At 33.0% G+C, this 12,992-nt stretch overlaps 1 protein-coding gene across 2 annotated transcripts in view; it reads left to right on the top strand.

The window, feature by feature from the left end:
- The window catches only part of LOC136039553 (polyamine-transporting ATPase 13A2-like), a 119,458-nt gene that overhangs the window by 80,708 nt on the left and 25,758 nt on the right, over nt 1–12,992 (top strand). For both annotated transcript variants that reach the window (XM_065723390.1, XM_065723391.1), the window contains one exon: nt 220–459. In XM_065723390.1, the coding sequence (XP_065579462.1) occupies nt 220–459 (240 nt within the window). The remainder of the gene's footprint in view (nt 1–219; nt 460–12,992) is intronic.

The following is a 12,992-nucleotide window of genomic DNA, read 5'->3' as shown; positions in this document are numbered from 1 at the left end:
AAATCTTGTCGAGACTTAGAGTGGTTGTTAAAGTTAGAAATGTTTATTTTACAGTTTTGAAGAACTTTCCTCAAACCATATGTTGGTTTGCTATATAAGGTCATCGTATTATATCGCATTAATTCATTAAATACCATTTTCTGTTATAGCTTAGCTTTGTTCACTACTTTCGTCGAAAGTTCGAGTAGTTGTTAAAGTTAGTATTGTTTGTTTTTACAGTTCCGAAGAATTTTCATCAAACCTTAAGTTGGTATGCTCAAAAAGGTTATCGTATTATAGCAATGGCGCATCGTTCAATAAAAAAGAACTATGTAAAAGTGCAAAAAATGCAGCGTGAAGAATTTGAAGAGAATTTGACCTTTCTTGGTCTGATTATTATGGAAAATAGGGAGAAAATGGAAACAAAGGAAGTAATAAAAGAGCTGGAAATGGCTGATATCCGCACTGTCATGATTACAGGTACGTTCTAGTTAACCAGTTAGGTTTATGAACTTTGACACTTATGTGTCAGCTATTCGACAGTTCTGTTTATGACCTTCAACGTCTATGTTTAATTGACCTTTTTTGGTCTGATTGTCCGAAAAAAAGGGAGAAAATGAAACAAAGGAGCTAATGAAGGAACTGAAAATGGCTGATATTCATGCTGTCATGTTTACTGGCCCGTTTTGGGTAAATACTTTTGCTTTATGACCTTTTACAATTGTGTTGACAATTATGTTTAAGTGGCTCTTTTGATCTGATTCTCACGGAAAAGGGGAGAAGACGGAAACAAAGGAACTAATAAAGGAGCTGAAAATGGCTGAAATTCGTACTGTCATGTTTACTGGTCAGTGCTCGATAAACATTTATGTTTTATGACCTTTGACAATTGTATTTCTGATGGTTTTGGGTTGTGTTCTATTGACTTTTTCCGATCTGATTGTCATAATAATTTGGAAGAATATGGAAACAAAGAAAGTGATAAGGGATCTAGAAATGGCTGATGTTTGTACTTTCATGAGTACTGGTACGTTTTGAATAACTATATCTTCTTTAAGTTTTTAGTTCTCCAGCCCCATATCCAGTAAGCCATGTGATCTTGCGACCATTGTGAAATAGAATAGTCACACCTGAACAAGTACAGTCACAAGACGACCCAGTACCAACAACAAAACAAAACATTTCAAAGAAGAAAGGAGGACAGAGCAAAAGTGCTCACTGATGCATCAATTAAGGCCAAGATTGAAGCTGTCTTTGCTAAGAAAGCAAAGAAGAGGTGGCAAAGAAAAAATGAAGCAACAAAAGCAACCAAAACAGAGAAGTAGGTTGTGAAGAGAATTGTTGAGAAGACAGCACTGAGACTGAAAATAAAACTGAAAAGGTTCAGGCAGTAACTGTTGACGACAACTCAGACAGTTTTCTTGGGTAAGATAGTGAAAAGGAATTCGGACTTAGTTTTGATTTGGGTTGCTGTTGGCAACATTGTAAAAGTCATCTATGAAGGTCATTAGGGAGAAAGTAGAACCTACTGCAGGTGTCAATGGGATGCCTATGATTGGTGGGAGAGGTAATGTGTTAAAGTGGCTGGAACAGCCAGATCATATGTACTACATGAAAGAGGGTTTAGGGTAAAAACCCTTAGTACATGGACAGTGTCTAATCTTGGAAAAGTGTTTTGACTAAAATGTATCTTCCCTAAACAAGGACAGCAGGTTCTTAATCTTGGACCTGATGCAGATAGTTGGGATTGGCTAACTGCAATCTTATAGCCAAGCCTATTTAAATATGATTACTCTTTTTCACTCAGTGATAAAAGCTGTCCATGATTGAGATACTTCAATTTTAAGATCCTTTGTCCAAGGTTGGGCAATAGCCTATTTTCCAGACTGAAACTAAAATTTTGCAATTACAATTATGCCTCTACTATTAATTGTATGTGCATTTAAAATAGTTATCATTGCACATGGGTGAAATATTCAACTAATGAAATGCTTATTAAGAAAAGTTGGGCTGAGTAAGTAGAGAAAATTAATTTTCCAGGTGGCATAATAACTATAATTCATTTCTGCCGATGTCTGAAATAGATCTCCTCCTGTAATTAGACACCTCCTAGTTATTTTACCTCCGGTGGTTTTATGACAAATAAGGAAGTACACGATATTAAATTCACAATTTAACAGTTAGGAGTTTGAGAATTTTCAGAACCTACCGTTTCAAATAACACTGCTATGTCATGGAATCAAAGCCTCAATATTTATAAACACCTCATTATGGCTAGGACTCAAGAAATATTGATTCTGCGCTATACCAAGATGTCTTGAAATAGAGAGGTCCTTAAATCTCAAGTTCCTACCAGGATTTTAATCTGGTCTCTCTTCAAAAGACAATTGTCTATTCAGTTGCAATTGAATAGGTAACGAGGATAGCGGTAACGCCGCTATCCTCGACTGGCGGCATCACGACACTTAGGCGGTGGTCGACCGGGCCTCTCAGTGTTGGCGTTCGATGCATGCACCCGCGCGGAGGAGGCGCACACGTTTGAGGCTAGCACTTGTGCTAGAAAGACTACCACAAGTTTTCAAAGAGGAGCTTGGAATTTGAGCCCTTCCTTGCGCATTTCCAAGAAAAAATTCCTATTTCTAAGAAAACTCATGTATTTGATTTCAAAATATGAATTATCAAGTTTTTTTCATTCAATTATTGTTTATTACGTTTTATTTATATATTTTATTTTAGCTATCTTTTGTTTATCTTTTACTCTAGAACCATATTATTTATTCATGCTGAAGTTTTTAATTTGGCTATTTTAAGGTTAATGTCACGTTTCATTGGGACAGCCTCTTAGACGACAAGGTCAGGGTCCAGACACTGCAATAGAATCACCCGTTCTGTCAATAGTAACCACCCGATCACATAATCAAAAAACCTTCTTCTTCAGAGGTAATAAAAGCGAGGATATTTAATGACACTTGTTGTCAAATCCGCAGTCAAAGGATAAGTTTCGAACAGGTATAAAAATAATTCAATAAAGCGAGATTTTCCTTTTAAAAAGCCAAGGCAAAAGCTCGCCTATCATTCCAGTTCTCGACAGGGACTGGGAGTGAGTATGTTTAAATTTAAAATTCACTTTCCGCAAAAAAGCAAATAATGTAAGTAGAAAATGTGTTCAAAAGTAGTAAAAAAAACAGAACGTTGTATAAACATTGTAATAAAATACAAGATCCCTAGATTCTTTCCCAATCAATGCCGTCGGCATTGAATTTCACAGTTAGGGGCGGGGGGGGGGGTCCGTAACGGTAAATTGAGTACGCTTGTATTGAAATTGCTGAACATTTTTCTACACTTTGAAAAGGAAATGCATATGAAGAGAATAACAAACGAATAATGCTGTTAATACGTTTCAAACAAAACTCATATTTCATTTGATAAAACAAAACTCAAACAAAACTAAAAAAAAACTCAAAGTTCATTTAATAAAACAAAACTAAAAAAACTCAAAATAACAAAACTCGAAATTCAGTTGATAAAACAAAACTCAAACAAAACTAAAAAAAACAACAAAACTCAAATTTCATTTGATAAAACAAAACTCAAACTCAAACAAAACTAAAAAAACAAAGCTCAAATTTCTTTTGATAAAACAAAACTCAAACAATTTTCAAAAAACAAAAGTTAAATTTCATTTGATAAAACAAAACTCAAACTCAAACAAAACTAAAAAAAACAAAACTCAAATTTCATTTGATCGCCGCAGCTCCAAGGATGAGGGCTATAAGTTAAATGGAAAGAATATATCTTTGCCATGAACAGCCAGAAATTTGCAATGAATAGTAAACAATAAAACTCTAAGACGAGTGACATCTTTAATTAAAAATTCCTCAATAACAGTTCTGTCCAAGGAACATTGGAATGAAGGGCTCTAGGTACTCCCTTGATCGTGGCCAACATTGTGTATTAGAAATTGAATGGGCCACAATAAGAGAGCAAAGCTAATGAAAATAATTTATTTTTAATCTAACAAAAAGCCGAAAACTGTTTAAAAAAACGGACATCTTTAGCAACCAGCGAACTTGGAAGTATACCATTAGCATCCACGGGGCTTTGTGTTGGGTGAGGAAAAAGGTATTCGTATATTCATATATCCGTATATTTCGTATAGATATTCGTAACTGAGACAAAAGATATTCGTATATTCATATATCTGTATATTTCGTATAGATATTCGTAACTGAGACAAAAGATATTCGTATATTCATATATCCGTATATTTCGTATAGATATTTGTAACTGAGATAAAAGATATTCTTATATTCATATATCCGTATATTTCGTATAGATATTCGTAACTGAGGCAAAAGATATTCGTATATTCATATATCCGTATATTTCCTATAGATATTTGTAACTGAGACAAAAGATATTCGTATTTTCATATATCCGTATATTTTGTATAGATATTCGTAACTGAGACAAAAGATATTCGTATATTCATATATCCGTATATTTCGTATAGATATTCTTAACTGAGACAAAAGATATTCCAGATTAACCAATATATAGCAAATTTACGATATATTGACCACTAAATATCAAAGCTTTATATTCATATATCCGTATATTTCGTATAGATATTCGTAACTGAGATAAAAGATATTCGTATATTCATATATCCGTATATTTCGTATAGATATTTGTAACGGAGACAAAAGATATTCGTATATTCATATATCCGTGCATTTCGTATAGATATTCGTAACTGAGACAAAAGATATTCGTATATTCATATATCCGTATATTTCGTATAGATATTCGTAATTGAGACAAAAGATATTCGTATATTTTTACTAAGTTGATTAATCAAATTGATATAACCAGATTAACCAATATATAGGAAATTTACGATATATTGACCACTAAATATCAAAGCTTTATATTCATATATCCGTATATTTCGTATAGATATTCGTAACTGAGATAAAAGATATTCGTATATTCATATATCCGTATATTTCGTATAGATATTTGTAACGGAGACAAAAGATATTCGTATATTCATATATCCGTGCATTTCGTATAGATATTCGTAATTGAGACAAAAGATATTTGTATATTTTTACTAAGTTGATTTACCAAATTGATATAACCAGATTAACCAATATATAGCAAATTTACGATATATTGACCACTAAATATCAAAGCCTTATATTCATATATCCGTATATTTCGTATAGATATTCGTAACTGAGATAAAAGATATTCGTATATTCATATATCCGTATATTTCGTATAGATATTCGTAACTGAGACAAAAGATATTCGTATATTCATATATCCGTATATCTCGTATAGATATTCGTAATTGAGACAAAAGATATTCGTATATTTTTACTAAGTTGATTAACCAAATTGATGTAACCAGATTAACCAGATTGATAGTTAAAAGAATGGTTGAATTTTTGGAGAGTAAATTATTTTTTAATCCAAATCAATTTGGTTTTCGGAAGGGTTTATCTACTGAGCATGCTGTTTTATTTTTGACAACTTTTGTGAATGATGCGTTGGATAATGGTATGAAAGTCGCTTCTGTTTTTCTTGATATTGTAAAAGCTTTTGACTGCGTTGACCATTTTATACTCATTGCCAAATTAGAAAATTACGGTTTTAGAGGAGCATTTCTTGAATTACTGTCCTCGTTTTTAAAAGAAAGAACTCAATATGTACAACTAGGAGATAATGTTTCTTCAGTTAGTAGTGTTAAATTTGGAGTACCTCAAGGATCTGTTCTTGGTCCCCTGTTATTTCTAATTTTTATAAATGATTTATGTAGAGCTTTTAATATGATTTCGTATGATCTTGACATTGGATGTGATGGGGAAAAAGTAATTGTTCCCAGCTTTGCGGATGACACTCATATAACTGTGGCTGCACGAACAGGAATTCAGCTGTTGAGTCGTATTAGCTCTTGTATGGAGTTTGTACAAAATTGGATGAAGCTTAATAAGTTAAATTTGAATTATAGTAAATCTTGCTTTTTATTGTATGGTAGGAGCACAAATTATTACCCTTGGATAGACAGACTTAATATTGCTGATATGAGTATTTTAAGAATAAATTGTACAAAATATCTAGGAGTTTTAATTGATGAATGTCTCAGCTTTAGAGAACATATAGATTATATTAGTCTTAAACTCGCTAGGAATGTTGGCATTTTAAGAAAGTTGCAGTATATTTTCCCAAGAGATATTTTAAGAACAATGTATTATTCCTTAATTCATCCTTATCTGCTATATTGTTGCAATGTTTGGGGTAGTACATTTCCTTCTCATCTCCATCGTGTTCGAGTTTTGCAGAATAAAGCGCTTCGAGTGTTATGTGGTGTAGGTTTTAAAGACTCGGTACAAAAGAGGTATATAGAATGCAAAATCTTTCCTTTAGCAGGACTTATTATTTTTTATCGAAGCCTGTTTATATATAAATATTTTCAAAATTGTTTACCAACATGTTTTAAAAGTATGTTTGAATTAGGAAGTGATATTCATACACATTCTACGAGACAGTCCGATATAATTCGTCGTCCGCTTGCTATTACCCGTAGATCTCAATTTTCTATTCGGCATCTAGGACCCCATGCATGGAATTGTTTACCTACGACTTTGAGAAACATGGATAGTTTTTTTGAATTTCGGCGGGAATTAAAGCTATTTTGCCTTAATATTTATGGTTTTGATAGTTGAGTGGACCTCAAGTGGAGCCAAGATGTTGGTTTTGATTTTGGCGATACTGGTTAAGTGGTTTTGGTTTCTTTTTGTTTTGTCTCTTTTGAAGTGGAAATCCGTTTCGATTGAAATGCAGGGTAATTGATTTTTTCTTCTTCTTTCTTTCTTTTTTCTTTTCCTTTTCTTTTCTTTTTATTTTTTCTTCTTTTTCGTATTGTTTTATTTGTATGTGTATTGGGGTTGTAAGCCCAAACAAGCTTTGCTTCGGGCCATTTGCTTGTTTTGTTTTGTTATTTATATTAATAAACCAATCTTTCTCTCTATGTCAATTAAAAAACCAATATATAGGAAATTTACGATATATTGACCACTAAATATCAAAGCCTTATATTCATATATCCGTATATTTCGTATAGATATTCGTAACTGAGATAAAAGATATTCGTATATTCATATATCCGTATATTTCGTATAGATATTCGTAACTGAGACAAAAGATATTCGTATATTCATGTATCCGTATATTTCGTATAGATATTCGTAACTGAGACAAAAGATATTCGTATATTTTTACTAAGTTGATTAACCAAATTGATATAACCAGATTAACCAATATATAGAAAATTTACGATATATTGACCACTAAATATCAAAGCTTTATATTCATATATCCGTATATTTCGTATAGATATTTGTAACTGAGACAAAAGATATTCGTATATTTTTATTAAGTTGATTAACCAAATTGATATAACCAGATTAACCAATATATAGGAAATTTACGATATATTGACCACTAAATATCAAAGCTTTATATTCATATATCCGTATATTTCGTATAGATATTTGTAACTGAGACAAAAGATATTCGTATATTTTTACTAAGTTGATTAACCAAATTGATATAACCAGATTAACCAATATATAGGAAATTTACGATATATTGACCACTAAATATCAAAGCCTTATATTCATATATCCGTATATTTCGTATAGATATTTGTAACTGAGACAAAAGATATTCGTATATTTTTACTAAGTTGATTAACCAAATTGATATAACCAGATTAACCAATATATAGGAAATTTACGATATATTGACCACTAAATATCAAACCTTTATATTCATATATCCGTATATTTCGTATAGATATTCGTAACTGAGACAAAAGATATTCGTATATCTTTACTAAGTTGATTAACCAAAGTGATATAACCAGATTAACCAATATAAAGCAAATTTATAAAATATAAAATTGAATTGTTTTTTTGCTCGTGACTGCTAAATGAATATACACCTTTATATTGAAGCAAACAAACCTTGGTTCGGCAATGATGGCTGTTAGGTTTTTTAAGAGCTTAATATATACTAAATAATCAGATTATAATACAAACCAAATTGATATAACCAGATTAACCAATATATAGCAAATTTACGATATATTGACCACTAAATATCAAAGCTTTTGCCTTGCTTTCTTAAGAATATCGCTAATAAATTAAAGCAACAAAAATCAATCAATAAATATTCGATTGAAATTTTCGATAAAAAGAACTAATTAGCTAAAAAAAAAATGGCTTACCGCCATAAATACATCCTCGGCTGTTAGAAAAGTTTTCACAAAGACATCCATTTCGCTTTCAATAATTCGCTTCTTGGATAATTTATTCGCTAGAATTTATGCGCTATATCATACAAAATCACAAGGTCTAGGAAAAAATCACTAGTTTTAGAAAAAAATTATTTAAAGTCACAAGCCTAAAAAATCATTAGGTGATAAAAAAAATCACAAGAAATGGTGAGAAACAAAGGATGTCATCACTACCCATGAGTAAGGACGTAATAGATCTTTATTCGAAAAAATTATGCAAAGCAAAAGAAATTCAATTACGATCAAATACAAAAGTAGAAGCTGATGGCTATCTTTTCATAATAACAAATTAAAATAAAAAACTATTTCTTAAAGCCGGATTCCGACCAATCAATTAATGACAAATCTTCGTCTTCTGATAAATCTTTGTCACTATTCCCTTTCTTGCTGCTTTCTTTCCTCGTCAGAAGTTGATGCTCGTTTTTGATCATGACTCGAAATGGCTGCCTCTTTTTAGTCTATGGCCACTGTGGCATGTGCTGACTCTCTTATTTCTACGTTCCTGTCAATTCACGAGTCAACTATTTCAGGCCACTGGCAATCATTCTAAAAACGTGAAAGTTTCGGAAATATTTTTGCGCAGTACTACCTTGGGCTTTCAACTATTATTATTTTCCATTCTTCATGATTACTGTAGACTAGCATATGATATTGCTCTTCATCAGTAATCTCAAGCTGGCCTTGAATCAGGCTGTAATATTTTGGATTTACTTTTAGCTGTAGCCCTGAACTAGTCATCTGAAGAAATAATACCTTTATTAGGCCTTCTGTAGAAGCTCCATTATCTATAGTTTATCCTTGTGGTAAGTTATTTACTGTCTTTACTTCAATTGGTGTTCCACCGAGCAATATTCTGTCCAAACACGCAGCGAGATATTGGCACGTTGAGTGGACTAAATATCCAATGTTGTCTCCCTTAGTAAATGGCTGCCCGATTTAATTTCATATAATGCAAGGGCTTCTTTTTCTAATTGATATCCCTTTATCCGAGTCCTTTAGCCGAGCGATAGTTGCTACCACCATTCCCGATGTATCATACAATGGAGCCTGTTTTTGTGAATTCGTTCCGACAAGTTATCCCATGAAGAAAAGGACTTGTGATTTTTGCTTCTTTCAGAAACCCATTATTCAATTGAAGATTGCTCTTTCGTCTTCTCATAGGTCTGTCGCAAAGCAGCTTGATTCTAGTTCAAAAATCTTTCCGTATTTTCGGCCTTGGCAACTACCAATACAGCCCAATAGCTTATAGTTTAGCTATAGCTATTTGTAAATAGCTTATATTTGGTCTAAGATATAAAATAGGTAAAATAAAGTAGTTCGGATCAACAGCTTTCGGTGCTAACTTTACCAATTTAACTTTTGGATTGACCAGTAGCGAGGAATCATTGGGTAGTTCTTACTTCAATGAGTTTAATTGTTGAACTGCCCATTCAAGTCAACCTCAGTGTCATTTTTCTCTGTAACTTTTCACTATGGTAGGCAAGGATTTAAGGGAAGCTGGAACTTCCTGGGATTTGTAAAGAAAGAGCCTTTGAACAGATAGAGATGGAGAACCGTGTGTAGCTATGCTGGTTTCTGGCGGCTTTGTTCAGCTGTGAGTTGTTAGTAGTAGTAATAATAGGAATCTTGACAAAAGCATTATATTATACTACATTAAGTAGGCCTAGCTGAGCGCTTTTCACAGAGCTTCATTCAGAGCTAAATTTTATTAAGAGCTGTTATAAAAATACCGAGATTCGAGTAAGCTTTGCTAGTGTAGAAATAGTATAAAAACATAGGATGGTAAATTTTGTATTTTTGGCGAGGCAGGACCCCTTGAATGCCCGATTGTATAAGTTTTAAGCCCCTCCCCTTATGTGGTGTTCTCCCAAGACCATACTTAGCGCCTTCTTCGTGGTACCACTCTACCCCTGCTCTTAATCTTTCAAAATACATAATGCATCTAAAGTAATTCAGTAATGGCCTTACAAAAAAGTATGTTGACCAGTTTCAGGATGATTTATTACTAAAAACAACAATGTTAGACGTGACCTTTTTTAAAAAATAAAATAACGAACATTTACAGAAGAATGGAGAGAAAGAGCTTGCTAACTGGCTAAACAGATTAATACCCCCCCCCTCCCCATCCACTTATGACGCGTATGCCTTTATATATTATCGCTTTTACACGGTTTTCTAGTTCCATATACGGGATTTGGACATAATCTTTTAGATACAATCAAAGATTTGGATATGATCTGTAAGTAATTTAGTAATGACCTTGTAAAAAAAGTATATTGACCAATTTCAAAATCATTTATTATAAAGAACAGCAACATTGAACGTGACTGAGGCCTGTTGAAATAACATTATTTTTTTACAAATAAAATAACAAGCAATTACCGAAGAATAGAGAGAGAAAGAGAGAGGGAGAGAGAGAGAGAGAGAGAGAGAGAGTTTGCTAACTAGCCAAACAGATTAAGACCCCCCCCCCACTTCCATCTACTTACGACGCGTTTGCCTTTGTGTTTCCATATACGGATTTGGATATAATCTTTTAGATATAATCAAAAAATTTGGATATGATCTAAAGTGATTCAGTAATGGCCTTCTAAAAAAAGTATATTGATCAATTTCACAATCATTTATTACTAAGAACAGCAACATTAAACGCGACTGAGGCCTGGTCAAATGACAATATTTTTTTTTTTACGAATAAAATAACGAGCAATTACCGAAGGATGGAGAGTGATAGAGAGAGAGAGGGAGAGAGAGAGTTTGCTAACTAGCGAAATAGATTAAGACCTCCTTTATTTCCACTATCACATTGCCACTTTATTCCATGCAAAAAAATGCTCTACATCCGTCTTTGCCATCAGTTGGCATGGGACAGGGCTGGAATGTAATTTCTTCAGATTCATCACCTCTCTGACACTCTCCTTGGTTATCCTTCGCCCTCTATAACCGTTTCAAGCATGAACATTTATTTTTATTTAGGAGGATGATTCTGTGGTTTTTTATGTTACATGCCTCCCTACTCATACGCTACACGTTGCAGACCACCCAATTTAGCCTAATAACCCTTGAATTATTTTTTTTTATTATTTCCCTCCATCACACGCTGCTTACGAAAAGGGAGTTTGCTCCTACCTTATACACCGGGATTTTTCTTTTTACCTTACACCATGGTTACCCTGATTGTTTTAACCAAAATGATGTGACCGTCCATGTCCTGGACGGGGGGGGGGCAGCTGTTCCTCCCAGTTTCTCTGACATAAATTCCATTTTTATGTTTTACACTCCTTTGGTAGGCATTGCCCTCTCCCCCTCCCTCGATTATGAAGCCTAAAACCACTACTGATCAAGTACCAAACAAATTCTTAATCCAACAAAAAACGGACCCCCTCCCTCCCAGTTGAAAGCTGTTTCCGTGGACATTTCATTAGGGAGAATTTTTCCCACCGATAATCCCCCCTCCCACGAAAAAATCTTCCATGCAAATCCAACCCAGCTGAAAATTTTCCCAGAACACCTCCACATTTAAAATTGAGTTTGCAAAGAGAAAGTAAGACACTTAAGAAGAATTGCAAATAAGATTTTTTTTTTATTATTATTATTTACGCCATGGTTACTATCATTGTTTTAATCTAAAACATTGTTGTATTTATTTACACCCTTGTGGCGTACCCCCCCCCCCATTATGAGTTTTAAAACCGCTACTGATCAAACACTAGACGAAGTTCTTAATCCGGACAATCAAATAGTTGTTTTTGTGTGATTCTCTCAGTAGCCAAACTCAGATTAAAAATGATTTAACCCGTCCTAGCCTTGGATATGTTTTCAGAAAGTGGATGTAAAGTGGGGATGCGTAAAATAGCAAAAACAAAAAAAAAATAATTTATTCTATAAATAAACAATGATACGGATTAGAAAGATAAAAAGTTAAGAATACATAAAATAAAGAAAGAGCTACAATTTGAAGTTAATTTCGACTTTGTCGCTTTTATTCATGCCCTGCAAGACATCAAAATGTAAAAACACAAAAAAATCGTGGAGGAATGAATTTAAAAAACTTGAAATTTCGATCTTGCCAATTGATTTTGTTGTTTGTTTGTTTTTTTTTTTTAATTTATAGCACTTCAGATTTTTTCAATTTGAATTTTTTTACGCTTCAGACCTTTATCAAAAAAATCTACCAGGTTTCAGTTTAGATTTTCTTTTCTTCTATTTCCTATGAATTAAATCCAACAAAAAAAAACGGCCAAATTTCAGATCCTTTTTCAAAGATCCCTTGTGTAAAAATTTATTTTTCTGACATGTCGGGTCAGAGTGCAAGATCTCTTTTCATACCATAGGAAAGTTAACATTGCAATGCATTTAGCAACTTTCACCTTAAGTATTTAGTCAAGCAGTTCGTGGTAACGAACTGTGAATTGTAGACGTCTCGGCCCAATAGGAACCAAAAGTCTAAAAAGCGAAATTTTGCTAACAGTAGGTACATCAAAAGATTTGTATTTTCTTGCTGATTCCAAGTATATAAAATTAATTAGCTTTAATGCTACCCATCAAAAGCAAAATGTAATCCAAAAATTAGCCTGAGAAAATTTGCTTCATTTTCGGGAAAGGGGAAAAACTCCCAAAAAATCAAGTTGTCTTATTGAAAATC

Source organism: Artemia franciscana, chromosome 19, assembly GCF_032884065.1.
Source record: "Artemia franciscana chromosome 19, ASM3288406v1, whole genome shotgun sequence".
Classification (NCBI taxonomy): domain Eukaryota; kingdom Metazoa; phylum Arthropoda; class Branchiopoda; order Anostraca; family Artemiidae; genus Artemia; species Artemia franciscana.
The sequence above is the reverse complement of the archived record's forward strand: the minus strand, read 5'-3'. Positions and strand labels throughout refer to the sequence as shown.